At 46.9% G+C, this 17,558-nt stretch overlaps 1 protein-coding gene across 2 annotated transcripts in view; it reads right to left on the reverse strand.

Annotated features, from left to right (window-relative positions):
- The window catches only part of LOC126278149 (phospholipase A1-like), a 228,078-nt gene that overhangs the window by 118,322 nt on the left and 92,198 nt on the right, over positions 1-17,558 (reverse strand). For both annotated transcript variants that reach the window (XM_049978043.1, XM_049978044.1), the window contains exon 3: positions 8,967-9,115. In XM_049978043.1, the coding sequence (XP_049834000.1) occupies positions 8,967-9,115 (149 nt within the window). The remainder of the gene's footprint in view (positions 1-8,966; positions 9,116-17,558) is intronic.

Consider the following 17,558-nt stretch of genomic DNA (forward strand, 5'->3'; position numbering starts at 1 on the left):
GCTTGCGCGTTCCTTTCTGACATTCTCACAGCCTAGCTGCCGGCGCCGCGTCAGTTTACCTGAGCGTCCGCGGCCCACCGAACGTTGGCTGGGGTGAGGAAGCACGCCTCTGACGTTTGAGCTAAGTACAGCTATTGACATGGCAACCAGGTACCGTTTATTTTACGTTTTATGCGAGTCTTTTGCCCTTTTGGGCGTTCTGTATCAATGTTGGACCATGCCTCTTTAGGTAGTTTGTAGTTTTAGTGTGTTCCGAAGAAGGCGTCGTTATCAACGCCGAAACCTAGGTCAACATCCAGTTTCTACACTCCTGGAAATGGAAAAAAGAACACATTGACACCGTTGTGTCAGACCCACCATACTTGCTCCGGACACTGCTAGAGCGCTGTACAAGCAATGATCACACGCACGGCACAGCGGACACACCAGGAAACGCGGTGTTGGCCATCGAATGGCGCTAGCTGCGCAGCATTTGTGCACCGCCGCCGTCAGTGTCAGCCAGTTTGCCGTGGCATACGGAGCTCCATCGCAGTCTTTAACACCGGCAGCATGCCGCGACAGCGTGGACGTGAACCGTATGTGCAGTTGACGGACTTTGAGCGAGGGCGTATAGTGGGCATGCGGGAGGCCGGGTGGACGTACCGCCGAATTGCTCAACACGTGGGGCGTGAGGTCTCCACAGTACATCCATGTTGTCGCCAGTGGTCGGTGGAAGGTGCACGTGCCCGTCGACCTGGGACCCGACCTCAGCGACGCACGGATGCACGCCAAGACTGTAGGATCCTACGCAGTGCCGTAGGGGACCGCATCGCCACTTCCCAGCAAATTAGGGACACTGTTGCTCCTGGGGTATCGGCGAGGACCATTCGCAACCGTCTCCATGAAGCTGGGCTACGGTCTCGCACACCGTTAGGCCGTCTTCCGCTCACGCCCCAACATCGTGCAGCCCGCCTCCAGTGGTGTCGCGACAGGCGTGAATGGAGGGACGAATGGAGATGTGTCGTCTTCAGCGATGAGAGTCGCATGTGCCTTAGTGCCAATGATGGTCGTATGAGTGTTTGGCGCCGTGCAGGTGAGCGCCACAATCAGGACTGCATACGACCGAGGCACACAGGGCCAACACCCGGCATCATGGTGTGGGGAGCGATCTCCTACACTGGCCGTACACCTCTGGTGATCGTCGAGGGGACACTGAATAGTGCACGGTACATCCAAACCGTCATCGAACCCATCGTTCTACCATTCCTAGACCGGCAAGGGAACTTGCTGTTCCAACAGGACAATGCACGTCCGCATGTATCCCGTGCCACCCAACGTGCTCTAGAAGGTGTAAGTCAACTACCCTGGCCAGCAAGATCTCCGGATCTGTCCCCCATTGATCATGTTTGGGACTGGATGAAGCGTCGTCTCACGCGGTCTGCACGTCCAGCACGAACGCTGGTCCAACTGAGGCGCCAGGTGGAAATGGCATGGCAAGCCGTTCCACAGGACTACATCCAACATCTCTACGATCGTCTCCATGGGAGAATAGCAGCCTGCATTGCTGCGAAAGGTGGATATACACTGTACTAGTGCCGACATTGTGCATGCTCTGTTGCCTGTGTCTATGTGCCTGTGGTTCTGTCAGTGTGATCATGTGATGTATCTGACCCCAGGAATGTGTCAATAAAGTTTCCCCTTCCTGGGACAATGAATTCACGGTGTTCTTATTTCAATTCCAGGAGTGTATTTGCAATAGAGACGGATTCTTTATAATCACTAACAGGGAATATTGAACGTATACAGAGAAGGGTAGTACGAACGGGAACACAACTTTGTTTGGCACATAGCTTAGAAGCTAAACAATCTGAACTGTCAGACGTTTGAAGACAGACGCAAACTTCCCTGCAAAAGCCTACTTGCAATGTTATAAGAACCAGAGTTACGCTAGGAATCTAGTAATATGCTACACCACCCTACGTAATATTCCCGTATGGAGTCCGAAGACAAGATAAGACTAATAAGGGGTGCATAGAGTTCTTTAAGCAGTCTTCCCATGCTCCGTAGGCAAATGGAACAAGAAGAACTTAGTACAATGGGAAGTACCTGTGGCATGCACTTCACAGTGGTTAAACGTCTAGGAGTGGTAGACTATGTCATGGAGAACAACTTTTGTTAGAAACAAGTTGTTCGCTGATGCTTCCCGGCGTCAGTGACACGGTGCTTTACCAACACGATGGAACTCTGGCCCACTTCTCTCTTGGTGTTCGTGAACGCCTGAATGAACTGTGGTCTTGTCAATGGATAGGACGTGAGTCTCCAAATTCAGCAGTCCCTTATATCTGGCCGCGTAACTGATCCAACCTGTTGACGACGGCGCTCTGTGATCAAGTGTGCCTCAAGCCTTCCAGCATATGACACTGCAATTACTAAAGCGGATGAGCAGGAGGACGTGGAGATGTACTGAACTGTGCAGGAATAACGGTTGTGCACGTACGGAAGTTAAGAACAAATGACTGAGTGTCACTGAAGTTACAAGCAAATGATTTCGCGTGTGGAGGACTTTCAGGAGACCCAGTATATGAGAGGAAAGTTCCTGCAACGGCGCACAACAAGCTGAATGTTCCAGTGATGCCAGGGTGGCGTACAGCAATTCTAATATAGTGATGATATGCCAGAGACGAGTGTCGTGTCGCCCACAACGAACCGAGTACTGGTTATCACACGACTATCCCATGCGACCACTTGTGATGCTACACCCTCCAGCTGTGACAAACCATTAGCGCCAAATCAGAATTAGGTCACTTAGAGATTAAGATATATTGACGCTAACAGTTTCATTAATTAATTTCTACCTTGATTAGATTCGTGGTTTTATGGGTGTTGCGAGAGGAAACGAGCGATACCAAGTTCACAGTATAAAGATACTGTCCATAATTTTTGCTGGTCGTAACTGCTATTAACTCGGGTACTGGTAATTTTCGCCAAGATGGCGTTTCAAGTTGTATGAGAAATATTTCAGTAAATTTTTAAAGTTCCACCTCACATGAATGTCCCAGACAGGCGCCTGTGCAGCGGTTCTGCCTGTTAGGAGAAGTCAGTGTCTGGCAACCTAATCCAGCTAAGCAACTGCCAAAAACTATGTAGATGAGCACAGTTAGAGTGGCTAAGAAAAGTGGAGACCTCTGCGCGGTCGGTCATTTTCTTCGAAACCCAGTGTTTTAGTAATCCCCACAGCAAGAGATCTGCCTCGCTCGAACCCGAGTCCTTCTGCTATTAAGACGCGCTTCCATGACTCCAGACCATATGGTCCTACCGTTTAGGCGCCATGTTGACGCAGTGTAACTTCGTACTACGGATACCATAAAGTTTAATAACAGATCGGCGAATAGTTGGACAAATAGCTAATGACCTCCTCCTGCAGTAGAGACTCCTACTGATTATCAGTGCACTCAGAAAAAACGTCTTGATTGACCTCCAAGTAGTGGCTAAAATGCTTTCGCCAGGCCTAAAAGCGAAATTCTTCTTTACAAGAATGAATTTCCTCTAGCATTCTACAAAATTTGCTATTGGCCTGTCCATACATCTGATTCGACAGCTCAGTGTCTTCATGTTACTAAACGAATTATTATCAGCATCTTTGGTTACTGTTGCATAATGGTCTCTTTTCCCACATATAGACATATTCGCTCGCCAAGAACACGTATTTCTAACATTTCTGTGGAGTCTTGAGTACTATTTGTTCCTGCCATATCTGCAAACTCCATGTCCTGTTGAGGTATCAGTCTGTCAGGTCCGGCCATTGCATTGTCTCCAACCTTGTAAACCAACGATATGTATTGGGTGTCCGTCCAGTCCATCTGGGTACACAATAGTGCCTGGGACGCCACTGTCCCGTGTGGAGCCGCTACCGTTGCGTTTTGTCAATGTGGCCAGAGGTCCTCTCATACAGATACGCCAGGTGCTGACATCAGAGCCTGTGGCCTGGAGTTAAGGATGGCATGATATGTTCCTCAGAAGAAATAGTCGTGTTCAAGTTTAGAATGCTCTGGTTACTAAAAGGGTGTGATGAAAAAATTGGCGAGCAACTGCTACCCAGATATGTGAGATGGGCAACACGGCAATCGAACGTGCACGCCTTCAATCTTTCGAGACGGCTTGCAAGTAAGTTATTGTTGCCATGTGGAGTTGTCCGTTGGGCAAGGGGGAGCCTGCAGTACTCCAGGCTCAACGACTCCATGATGTGGAGTTGTGTTCATATTCTCCTCAGTTGAACCAATAAGATAATGACGATGCATCCATATCACTGACATCCCCATGCTGTGGCTACATCTATGACTACAGCTACGTCTACATCTACACTCTGCAAGCCCCTCATGGTGAGTAAGACAGCGTTCCACATGGTACTGCTACGTGCATCTTTATGTCTTTACAGAGTATCTCTCTCGCTCACCTCCAATTAGGAGCTATATTTTTATACATTTTTTGTCCGCCCATTACTTATGTGTGACTGACCAGACATTGTCTCCTACTCCAGTAAAAAGTATATGGTACAGCTAGGCACCTTTGCTATATATATATCAGTGCCTTTTTACTTCTTTCAATCGTATGAGCTCCGTTATTAATTTGTTTGTGACTCCTATTTGGACCCACACCAAGTGCTACACCAGCTCAGCTTAACAGGGACGACTCCACTGGCTGTCAACTTCTCAGGAAATGTATGCGGTTCCTCCATGATGTCCTGTCCGCTGTTATGGACTTCGGAATCTACAGAACAACTGTTTTGTGCAACTAAGGTCTAGCTTTATTTTTAAGCCCGTTTTATTATGAATTTTGTCGAACAGATAAATAGCTTGTTGCCTAGTTTCAACAGAAGACAAAGGACCAATGTGGTTATCTGTCGGACAGAAAATCACTCCTTTTCATGATACATACGTTACATATTCTACCAGAAGTTAGTATTATGCACTATCTGCTCAAAAATATCTGGACAACGATGCACTTGAACAAGCGTCATGGGGCGTCAACGAACATTAACAAACAAAATGAGATCAACCAAAAAAAAAAAAAAGTGGCTATCGTTGCTGGCTCTCGAACGTGGGGTCCCGGGTTCAATTCCTGGCCGGGTTGGGAATTTTCTCTGACCGGGGATTGAGTTTTTGTGTTTTTATCAACATCATCATCATCATCATTCGTGATAGTGGCAAGACTGGACTGTGCAAAAATTGGTACTTTGTACGGGCGCTGATGACCGCGCAGTTGAGCGCCCCACAAACCAAACATCACCTAACACACACAGTCGTCATCTCCGAACTGTTTCTCTATTGTACGCAGTGCACAATGCTGTAAATGTGTTAATACTCTTCTGCATTTGGCGTTTCATTAAGCGCAATAAGGGTACCACATCATTACCACCTTCTCTCTACCTCACTGTTGGCACTACAAGAGGGCAGGTAATGTTTTCAGACTTTCTCCAACTCAAACCTTTCCGTCGGATTGCCGTACGGCGTAGCGTGATTCATTATTCAAAATCACTCGTTTCCGGTCATGCAATGTCTGGTGGCGTTCTACTTGACACCTCCTCAAGCTTCGCTTAGCACTGACTGCAGAAATGTGTCGATTATGACGACCTGCTTGACCACTGTAACCCATTCTTTTTAACACATTATGCACAGCGATTGTGCTAGATGGATTGCTGGTAGCACTTGGAACTCACGAGTGATTCCTTTTGTTGATTTTATGCAGTTTTTTTACAGTTACGTTTCGCGATGCCCGACGGTTGCTGTACGTCAGTACATGAGGTCTGCCTCGGCTCGGGTTAGCTATGGTTGATCCTTCATGTATCCACTTCACAATGGCATCACCAACAGCCGACAAGGGCTGCCTTAGAATGATTGAAATGTCCCTGATTTACTTATTGCTCAGGTGAAATCGGATGACTAATCCACGTGAGAAGTCATTGAGCTCTAATGACCGAATCACGCTGCTGTTACTGATTCTCTACTTACAATACTCCACACCTCCAATTATAGTGGCGGCTCTGCCTGTCGTGACATCTAGTGATAAATTCCCTATTACGAGGCGTGTTTTTTTTTTTTTTTTAAGTGAGGTCCGTTTGAACATAAGTACACAACGAAAGATTATTTGAAAACAGTAAATTTATTTTCAGAAACTACATACTTCACTCTATGTTTCGACATAGTTGCCAAGTTTGTTGAAACACGTATCATACCTCTCAACCAATTTTAAAATACCCTCTTCATAAAATCTTCCCGCCGGCTCCGATAACCCAAGAGTTCACTGTAGTTTTCACGTCGTTGACAGTGAGGTGTTGTTTGAGGTGGGGGAACTCATGGCAATCGCTCGGCGCAAGATCAGAACTGTAGGGTGGATGGCTGGGTGATCTAAAACTTCCCAGCCAAAACAGTCCAATAAGTCGTGGGTGTGACCTGCACTGTGAGGTCTTGTATTCTCATGCTGAAAGACAACTGCCTTTGTCAGTGTGCCGCGTCTTTTCTTTTGAATCGCTCTGCGTAGCTTTCTCAGGGTTTGGCAATATGCTTCTGCATTGATAATGGTTCCTCGTTGCATGAAGTTGACCAACAAAACACCATACCTATCCCAAAACACCAACGCCCTCATTTTGCGCAGGAAAGAGAGTCTGTTTGGCCTTCACCTTTACAGGCAAGTGTGTGTGTATCCATTCCATGCTCTGTTGCTTCAATTCGGGCGTGAAATACGAAACCCATGTTTCGTCTCCATTTACGATCAGACTCAAGAAGCCGACGCTTTCGCCGTGATAACGAGTCAAGAACTTGATCGCACACTCAAATCTTTGGTTTTTTTGGTCCTCTGTTAGGAGTTTCGGGACCCAACGAGAGCACAGTTTCCTAAACTTTATGTGTTCAGAAACAATGTTTTAAAGCACTGATCTCGACAAGTCAATAAAATCGTTTGAGAGACGTGTTATTGTGAAGCACATGTTCTCACGAATCCTCGTTTGAACTGAAGCCACCAAATCGTCCGTAATCAAAGAAGGGCGACCGGAGCGGTCATCATCATGGACGTTGTCACGGTCTTTTTTGAATTCTCGTACCAACTTACGCACTTTCCTTTCACTTCTAACAGTATCGCAAATCTGTCGATGAATTTCTACAGCAGACAGGTTCCTTGCTGACAAAAACGTCACACGTGGCGGTCGAGTTGATAATCTTAAACCTTTTGAAAGCACAGAACAGAACCGTACAGGTTAGCTACGGAGCTGAAACTGAGCACAGATGTTCTCGAGGCATGCCGGTACATGACGCACGCTCTCGTTGCGGTATGCGCGCGAACTATTACTGCCTACAACAAAACGGACCTTACTTAAAAAACACGCCTCGTACATATGACTGTCTGGATGTTGTTGTTGTGGTCTTCAGTCCAGAGACTGATTTGATGCACATCTCCATGCTTCTCTATCCTGTGCAAGCTTCTTCATCTCCCAGTACCTACTGCAACCTACATCCTTCTGAATCTGTTTAGTGTGTTCATCTCTTGGTCTCCCTCTACGATTTTTACCCCCCACGCTGCCCTCCAATACCAAATCGGTGATCCCTCGATGCCTCAGAATATGCCCTACCAACCTATCCCTTCTTCTAATCAAGTTGTGACACAAATTTCTCTTCTCCCCAATTTTATTCAATACCTCCTCATTAGTTATGTGATCTAGCCCTCTAACCTTCAGCATTCTTTCGTAGCACCACATTTCGAAAGATTCTATTCTCTTCTTGTCTGAACTATTTATTGTCCACGTTTCACTTCCATACATGGCTACACTCCATACAAATACTTTCAGAAACGACTTCCTGACATTTAAATCATTACTCGATGTTAACAAATTTCTCTTCTTCAGAAACGCTTTCCTTGCCATTGCCAGTCTACATTTTATATCCTCCCTACTTCGTCCATCATCGGTTATTTTGCTCCCCAAATAGCAAAACTCCTTTACTACTTTAAGTGTCTCATTTCCTAATCTAATTCCCTCAGCATCACCCGACTTAATTCGACTACATTCCATTATCCTCGTTTTGCTTTTGTTGATGTTCATCTTATATCCTCCATTCCCTTCAACTGCTCTTCCAGGTCCTTTGCTGTCTCTGACAGAATTACAATGTCATCGGCGAACCTCAAAGTTTTTATTTCTTCTCCATGGATTTTAATTCCTACTCTGAATTTTTCTTTTGTTTCCTTACTGCTTGCTCAAGGTACAGATTGAATAACATCGGGGATAGGCTAAAACTCTGTCTCACTCCCTTCCCAACCACTGCTTCCCTGCCATACCCCTCGGCTCTTATAACTGCCATCTGGTTTTAGTGCAAACCGTAACTAGCCTTTCGCTCCTTGTATTTTACCCCTGCCACCTTCAGAATTTGAAAGAGCGTATTACAGTCAACTTTGTCAAAAGCTTTCTCTAAGTCTACAAATGTTAGAAACGTAGGTCTGCCTTTTTCTAACCTATTTTCTAAGATAAGTCGGTCGGCCGCGGTGGTCTCGCGGTTCTAGGTGCGCAGTCCGGAACCGCGCGACTGCTACGTCCGCAGGTTCGAATCCTGCGTCGGACATGGATGTGGGTGATGTCCTTAGGTTAGTTAGGTTTAAGTAGCTCTAAGTTCTAGGGGACTTAGGACCACAGCTGTTCAGTCCCATAGTGCTCAGAGCCATTTGAATCATTTTTTAAGACAAGTCGCGGGGTCAGTATTGCCTCACGTGTTCCAATATTTCTACGGAATCCAAACTGATCTTTCCCGAGGTCGGCTTCTGCCAGTTTTTACATTCGTCTGTAAAGAATTCGTGTTGGTATTTCGCATCCGTGGCTTATTAAACCGATAGTTCGGTAATGCTGTCTGGATACTTTCAATGAAATAGGGTATTCAGCATGGCAGGTGATTAATTCTTTGTCTAGTCGGGCGTACTGTGCATTGAGTGTGAGAACTGCAGAGACGCACCTTGTCGGACCATCTTGGTGACGTTGAAGTCGACGCCGCCCACGTAGCCGTGCACGATCACCTTGGTGGGGCGGCGCGGGTCGAAGACGCCGTCCAGCCGCTGTTCGCCGTCTTCCAGGCGCAGCTCCACCGGCTCGTCCGGGTGCTCGCTACAAAGACACGTGTCTTCAGAAATAATGTTCTCCATAAACACTAACAATGAGGCGACGGAAGTCATGGGACAGCGACATGCACGATTATAGGTGGCAATAGTATCGCATACGCAAGGTACACTACTGGCCATTAAAATTGCTACACCAAGAAGAAATGCAGTATTCATTGGACAAATATATTATACTAGAACTGACATGTGATTACATTTTCACGCAATTTGAGTGCATAGATACTGAGAACTCAGTAACCTGAGCAACCACCTCTGGCCGTAATAATGGGCTTGATACGCCTGGGCAATGAGTCAAACAGAGCCTGGATGGCGTGTACAGGTACAGCTGCCCATGCAGCTTCAACACGATGCCACAGTTCATCAAGATCAGTGATTGGCGTATTGTGACGAGCCAGTTGCTCGGCCACCATTGACCAGACGTTTTCAATTGGTGAGAGATCTGGAGAATGTGCTGGCCAGGGCAGCAGTCGAACATTTATGTATCCAGAAAGGCTCGTACAGGATCTGCAACATCCGGTCGTGCATTGTCCTGCTGAAATGTAGGGTTTTGCAGGGATCGAATGAAGGGTAGAGCCACGGGTCCTAACACGTCTGAAATGTAACGCCCACTATTCAAAGTGCCGTCAATGCGAACAAGAGGTGACAGAGACCTGTAACCATTGGCACCTCATACCACGCGCCTGGTGATACACCAGTATGGAGATGACGAATACACTCTTCCCATGTGCGTTCACCGCGATGTCGGCAAACACGGATGCGACCATCGTGATGCTGTAAACAGAACCTGGGTTCATCCGAAAAATTACATTTTGCCATTCGTGCACCCAGGTTCCTCGCTGAGTACACCATCGCAGGCGCTCCTGTCTGCCATGTAGCGTCAAGGGTAACCGCAGCCACGGTCTCCGAGCTGATAGTCCATGCTGCTACAAACGTCGTCGAACCGTTCATGCAGATAGTTGTTGTCTTGCAAACGTCCCCATCTGTTGACTCAGGGATCGAGTCGTGACTGCACGATCCGCTACAGCCATGCCGTTAAGATGCCTGCCTGTCATCTCAACTGCTAGTCATACGAGGCCGTTGGGATCCAGCACGGCGTTCCTGAACCCAACGATTCCATATTCTGTTAACAGTCATTGGATCTCTACCAACGCGAGCAGCACTGACTCGATACGATAAACCGCAATCGCGATAGGTTACAATCCGACCCTTATCAAAGACGGAAACGTGATTGTACGCTTTTCTCCTCCTTACACGAGGCGTCACAACAACGTTTCACCAGGCAACGCCGGTCAACTGCTATTTGTGTACGAGAAATCGGTTGGAAATTTTCCTCATGTCAGCACGTTGTAGGTGTCGCCACCAGCGACATCCTTGTGTGAATGCTCTGAAAAGCTAATCATTTGCATATCACAGCATCTTCTTCCTGTCGGTTACATTTAGCGTCTGTAGCACGTCATCTTCGTGGTGAAGCAATTTTAATGGCCAGTAGTGTATAAAAGGGCAGCGCATTGGCTGAGCTGTCATTTGTACTCAGGTGACTGATGTGGAAAGGTGTCCGACGTGATTACGGCGACTACTTTGAACGCCTAATGGTACTTGGAGATAAGCGCATGTGACATTCCATTTCAGAAATCGTTAGGGAATTCAAATATTCTGACATCCACAGTGTCAAGAGAGTACCGAGAATAGCAAATTTCTTATTACCACAGACAACGCAGCAGCCTACAGCCTTCACTTAACGATCAAGAACAGCGTCGAGTTGTCAGTGCTAACAGACAAGCAACACTGCGTGAAATACCCACGGAAATCAATGTGGGACGTACGACGAACATACTCGGTTGTGGCTCCATAATGTTGTTGGCAGTGTTTGGGCCCTCTGGTCCAATTGAACCGATCACTGACTGGAAATGTTTACGTTCGGCTACTTGGAGACCATTTGCGTCCATTCTGGATTTATGATCCTAAACGACGGAATTTTCATCAGTGACAATGCGCCATGTCATCGGGCCACAGTTGTTTACGAGTGGTTTGAAGAACATTCTGGACAGTGCAAGCGAATAATCTGGCCATCCAAATCACCCGACATGAATCCCATACAACTTTTATGGGACAGAATCGAAAGGTCAGTTTGTGCACAAAATCCTGCACCGGCAACACCTTCGCAATTATGGACGGCTATAGAGGCAGCGTGGTTCAATGTTTCAGTAATGGACTTTCAACGACTTGTCGAGTCCATGCTACGTCGAGTTGCTGCATTCTTACGAGGAGAAGGAGGCCCAAAACGATTATCTGGCGGTGTCCCATGACTTTTGTCACCTCAGTGTATATACACTGTCGAGTAACATTACTGAACCAAGGTTTATTAAAATTTTCACTAAGGACACATCTGATTAAATAACTTTATAATACAGAGAGCTGCACTGTCAGACGTAAACATGAAGTGCCCAGAAAACATCATTGGTGGAACTTCGTACACGTACACGCCATCGACAAGTATGTAAATAATTGGAGTTGCAATTCTGTGTGACAAACAGAACGCCCACCAGAGAGCATTGGTGTTGTTAGGGTTTAGTGCTGTTACCAGGCCTGGTAGGGTATATAAAGGCTGTGAACAGCGCCTGATTTTTTGTGCTCACTTTGATGGACACAGATATGACACTTACTCGTGTGAGACAGTGTTACCAGCAACTGACAATTGTTTGGTTGGTTGATTTGTGGGAAGGAAGAAAACAAGGAATTCATTTGTCCCATTGGTTTAAGGGAGGATGGGGAAGGACGTTGGCCGTTCCTTTCCAAAGTATGATGATGATGATTTAGTTGAGGAGGCATTCGACATCATGGTCATCAGCGCGCTGAAGAAAAGTCAACGTGAAATCTCACGGGTTGGCACGATGTCTGTCTCCACATGCGGAGTAGTTTATAACGTATTAAATTCTGCCGCCCTTCCCTACCAGTTTAGGGATGAGGCCTGACAGTTCACAAAATTTCACCACTCTGTTAACACTAGTATCGTTATCTACAAGGATGGTGGGCAGATCTCCAGCGAGACCTAGTGATGCCCTAATATCAGTATAATACACTCCCGGAAATGGAAAAAAGAACACATTGACACCGGTGTGTCAGACCCACCATACTTGCTCCGGACACTGCGAGAGGGCTGTACAAGCAATGATCACACGCACGGCACAGCATACACACCAGGAACCGCGGCATTTGTGCACCGCCGCCGTCAGTCTCAGCCAGTTTCCGTGGTACACGGAGCTCCATCGCAGTCTTTAACACTGGTAGCATGCCGCGATAGCGTGGACGTGAACCGTATGTGCAGTTGACGGACTTTGAGCGAGGGCGTATAGTGGGCATGCGGGAGGCCGGGTGGACGTACCGCCGAATTGCTCAACACGTGGGGCGTGAGGTCTCCACAGTACATCGATGTTGTCGCCAGTGGTCGGTGGAAGGTGCACGTGCCCGTCGACCTGGGACCGGACCGCAGCGACGCACGGATGCACGCCAAGACCGTAGGATCCTACGCAGTGCCGTAGGGGACCGCACCGCCACTTCCCAGCAAATTAGGGACACTGTTGCTCCTGGGGTATCGGCGAGGACCATTCGCAACCGTCTCCTTGAAGCTGGGCTACGGTCCCGCACACCGTTAGGCCGTCTTCCGCTCACGCCCCAACATCGTGCAGCCCGCCTCCAGTGGTGTCGCGACAGGCGTGAATGGAGGGACGAATGGAGACGTGTCGTCTTCAGCGATGAGAGTCGCTTCTGCCTTGGTGCCAATGATGGTCGTATGCGTGTTTGGCGCCGTGCAGGTGAGTGCCACAATCAGGACTGCATACGACCGAGGCACACAGGGCCAACACCCGGCATCATGGTGTGCAGAGCGATCTCCTACACTGGCCGTACACCTCTGGTGATCGTCGAGGGGACACTGAATAGTGCACGGTACATCCAAACCGTCATCGAACCCATCGTTCTACCATTCCTAGACCGGCAAGGGAACTTGCTGTTCCAACAGGACAATGCACGTCCGCATGTATCCCGTGCCACCCAACGTGCTCTAGAAGGTGTAAGTCAACTACCCTGGCCAGCAAGATCTCTGGATCTGTCCCCCATTGAGCATGTTTGGGACTGGATGAAGCGTCGTTTCACGCGGTCTGCACGTCCAGCACGAACGCTGGTCCAACTGAGGCGCCAGGTGGAAATGGCATGGCAAGCCGTTCCACAGGACTACATCCAGCATCTCTACGATCGTCTCCATGGGAGAATAGCAGCCTGCATTGCTGCGAAAGGTGGATATACACTGTACTAGTGCCGACATTGTGCATGCTCTGTTGCCTGTGTCTATGTGCCTGTGGTTCTGTCAGTGTGATCATGTGATGTATCTGACTCCAGGAATGTGTCAATAAAGTTTCCCCTTCTTGGGAAAATGAATTCACGGTGTTCTTATTTCAATTTCCAGGAGTGTATACAACACACATAGCCACAATATGCTGAACTGAAAGTGGCATTCCACAAACTTCACAGAATGGTGGGTCCTCCCGCCGGAGGAGGAAGCCATGTGTGAAAAGGCTATGCCCAATGCACAGTCTGGTAAGCAAAACCTCCTTCAAGCGGCGAGGCTGACACGAAGTCCGCCAAGCTTTTGTGGTCGATTTGAGTGACCGCAGTTTGTTATCTGACACCTGCAACCATTTAGTCTCCCACTGACAGATGATGCATCTGTCAGAAAATGAGATAATGGCGTGCAACGGGACAGGACATTGATGGACAGCACCATCCCAAAATGCTTCCTTGGCAGCTTTGTCAGCCATGTCGTTACCCCAGCGGGTCTACCAGATACATTTGGTGAAGTTCTTGCAGTGCACTAAGAAAGTCGGAACACACAAGGAAACTCGTACGGTGATGTCTGTGAACCCTCTCCAGTGCCATAAAAATGTCATATAACTTCCCATCATAATTTGTAAATTGTTCTGGAAGACGCACTTTAAAAACACCATTAGAGAAAACCACAGAACAACCGAGAGCATTGTCCTGCTGGGGTTCATCTGTATAAATAACAATAAAACTATGGTAATACTTCAAATAGCCGGCCGCTGTGGCCCTTCAGGCTGGAACACGATCTGGATGACCTACTGTCGTGGATGAAGACTTGATACAAATATTTGACGAGGCAGTTCACCAAAACAGGCGCTTCGCTGTTAACGGGTTGCTTCAGAAATTTCCACAAGTTATAAGATCAGTGGTTTTTCACCTTGTTACTGACAAACTTCACTACCAAGAAATGTGTGTGAGATGAGTGCCAAAAATGTTGAAGAACACAAAGCAATGTGAATGGCACATTCTTTGTCGGTTTTGGAGCGCTATCACCAGGATGGTGACGAGTTCTTGAGTCACATCGTGACCCGTAATGAAACATAGATTGCGCACTACACTCCAGAGAATTAACGTCAATCAAGTGAGTCGCATCATTCAAACTTCCCGACGAAACCACGAAAATTCAAAAAAGAATCTTCAACACGGAAAATCATGGCCACGATTTTTTGGGACCGGAAAGGCATTCTTCTGCTTTTCCTAGTCGAATGGCAATAAATGCTGGGAGACACTGCGAAACATTATTAGAGCTTAGAGGCGCTATTTAAAACTGCCGTCGGGGACTGCTCTGTAGCGGCGTCGCTCTGCTTATCGACAATGCTCGACGTCACGTTGCGGCAGGAACAAAGGCACAACTCCACAAGTTTGATCGGGAATTAGTGGATCATGCACCATACAGCCCTGAGTTAGCACCATCACGCCTTCATTCTGTTTCCAAAACTAAACGAATTTCCTTGTGTAAAGCACATGGAGAATGATGACACGTTGAAGGTACTGTTACTAACTGATTTAACTGTCAGGCAGCAGAGTTATTTGATCCTGGAGCCCAAAAGCTGGTGCGACGACTTGAAAACGTTTAAATGTTCATGGTGACTATGCTGAAAACTGAAAAAAATGTGCATAATGTAGTTTCTGATACATTTTACGTTCATAAACAAAGTTTATCTTACTGTATTACAAAGCGGTTCTTAATTTAAAAATGACCCTCGTATTACCCATTTGGAGGAACTACAAAGTGTACAACTTTGCTTCCGCCGTTGTTTCCCCAACATTTGAGGCTTTAATGAAACAAATTGGTTACACACGTATCATTCAAAGTATTTTCTATCGCTGGCCACTACTTTTTCCCTTCTTTCGGGCAGTGTACGAATCCCGCGTCGAAAACATTTTTCATCTTTTGAAGCGATCCACGAGTCGATCCAATTTGTGACTTCTTCATGAGATCGGAAGTGTTTCTCAGCCAGGCCATGCGCCATTGATCTAAACAGGCGATAGTCTGAGGGCGCAATGTCTGGAGAATACGGCGGTTGGGGTAGGACTTCCCATTTCAACGTGTCCAAGTACATTTTGACGTCTTTTGCAACGTGGAGCCGAGCTTCGTCGTGCTGCAAAATAACTTTATCGTACCTCTCGCTGTATTGCGGCCAGTTGTCTTTTAATGCTCTGCACAAACGCATTCATTGTGTTCGATAACGAGCACCTGTGATTGTTTCACATGGTTTTAACATCTCATAGTAATGACACCGAGTTGGTTCCACCAAATGCAGAGCATGATCTTGGAGCCGTGAATATTCGGTTTTGCCGTCGACGTGGAGGCATGGCTGGGATATCCCCATGATTTTTTGCGTTTAGGGTTATCATAATGAACCCATTTTTCGTCCCCGGTCGCAATGCGATGCACAAATCCCTTCCGTTTTTGCCTCTGAAGCAACTGTTCAGAAACACACAAACGCCGTTCAACGTCTCTTGGTTTCACTTCACATGGGACCCAAGTTCCTTCTTTCTGAATCATGCCCATAGCCTTGAGAAGTTTTGAAATGGCTTGCTGTGTCACTCCCACTAATCCTGCCAATTCTTCTTGAATATGACGCGAGTCTTCACTCAGCAATGTCTCCAATTCTGCATCTTCGAAAACATTCTCTCTTCCACCACTATGCCGGTCTACGACGTTAAAATCACCGTTCTTGAAGCGTCGAAACCACTTACGACACGTTCTTTCACTGATAGCATCCTTACCATATGTACTTGAGAGCATTCGATAGACTCAGCCGCTGTTTTCTTCATATTGAAACAAAACAATAATACCTTCCGCAAATGACGAGAAGTAGGCTCGTAAACTGACATTTTCAATAGAGAACAACTTTATGACGCAGACCCAATTCGACTAATGTTTGAATGGGGTTATGGCGACGGAGGGCCAAGCTGACTGCCTGACGTCTGCGATCTGTTTCTTTCGACCGCTACTTACCGTTGTCGCCACTTATCGGCAAACGGCGAAAGCAAAGTTGTACACCTTGTATTTCCCCTTGTTTAGATTTACTAATACAAAGTAACTAGAACTGTGTATGACATTTGCAGTTGATACTAAATATTAGGATTTGGTGCACCAGCTGCAGCAGTACAGTAAATTACAATTATTTTATTTCCACAAAATTCACTGGTTTTAAAATGGTTCAAATGGCTCTAAGCACTGTGTGACTTAACATCTGAGGTCTTCAGTTCCCTAGACTTAGAACTACTTAAACCTATCTAACCTAAGGACATCACACACATCCATGCCCGAGGCAGGATTCGAACCTGCGACCGTAGCAGCAACGCGGTTCCGGACTGAAGCCCCTAGAACCGCTCGGCCAAAGCGGCCAGCCCACTGGTGTTCAAAATTTAAAGATGAAAGTAAGTTTCGCATGATGTGTCACTGCTAGGAACATAGCTTGACGAAACTTGGACCATGCATAGAAATAATGGCTACAATATCATACAGAAAACTGAAAAGTATGAATGAGACGAACATAAATGATTCTTCTATTGAAAGACAAAGATTCATGATGTGACCTAGACATTAAAAACGGCGGGACTTCTTTCTTAATAAGGTGTGTGATTACCACGGACGCCAGTGTGTGCTGTACACCATGCTACCATGCTGCCCACAATGTTGGCAACGAGTTTTTGTGGTAGGGCGTTTCATTACTCCACTAGTACGGTTGACATCGGGGCACGTGGAAGTGCTGCAATACGTCCATCCAATGTATGGCACATGTACCCAATGGGATTTAACTTGGTGGGGAGAGGGCAGGCCAGTCCATTGGCCGAATATCCTCTCGTTTGAAGAGCTTCTCCATGTGCACAGTTCGATGCGGTCGCGCATTGTCATCCATAAAAATGGAGCCAGGCCGAATGCATGCCTGAAAACTTGCACATGGGGATGGAGGACGGTATCGTAATAGGTTTGACTGGTGAGTGTACCGTGTTTAAAGATGTACAGTGGGGACCGATAATGAATGGATTTATTAGTATAAAGTCTGATTTTTATTTTTTCACTTGATGTTCGTCAATGC

Source organism: Schistocerca gregaria, chromosome 6 (genome assembly GCF_023897955.1).
Source record: "Schistocerca gregaria isolate iqSchGreg1 chromosome 6, iqSchGreg1.2, whole genome shotgun sequence".
Taxonomy (NCBI): domain Eukaryota; kingdom Metazoa; phylum Arthropoda; class Insecta; order Orthoptera; family Acrididae; genus Schistocerca; species Schistocerca gregaria.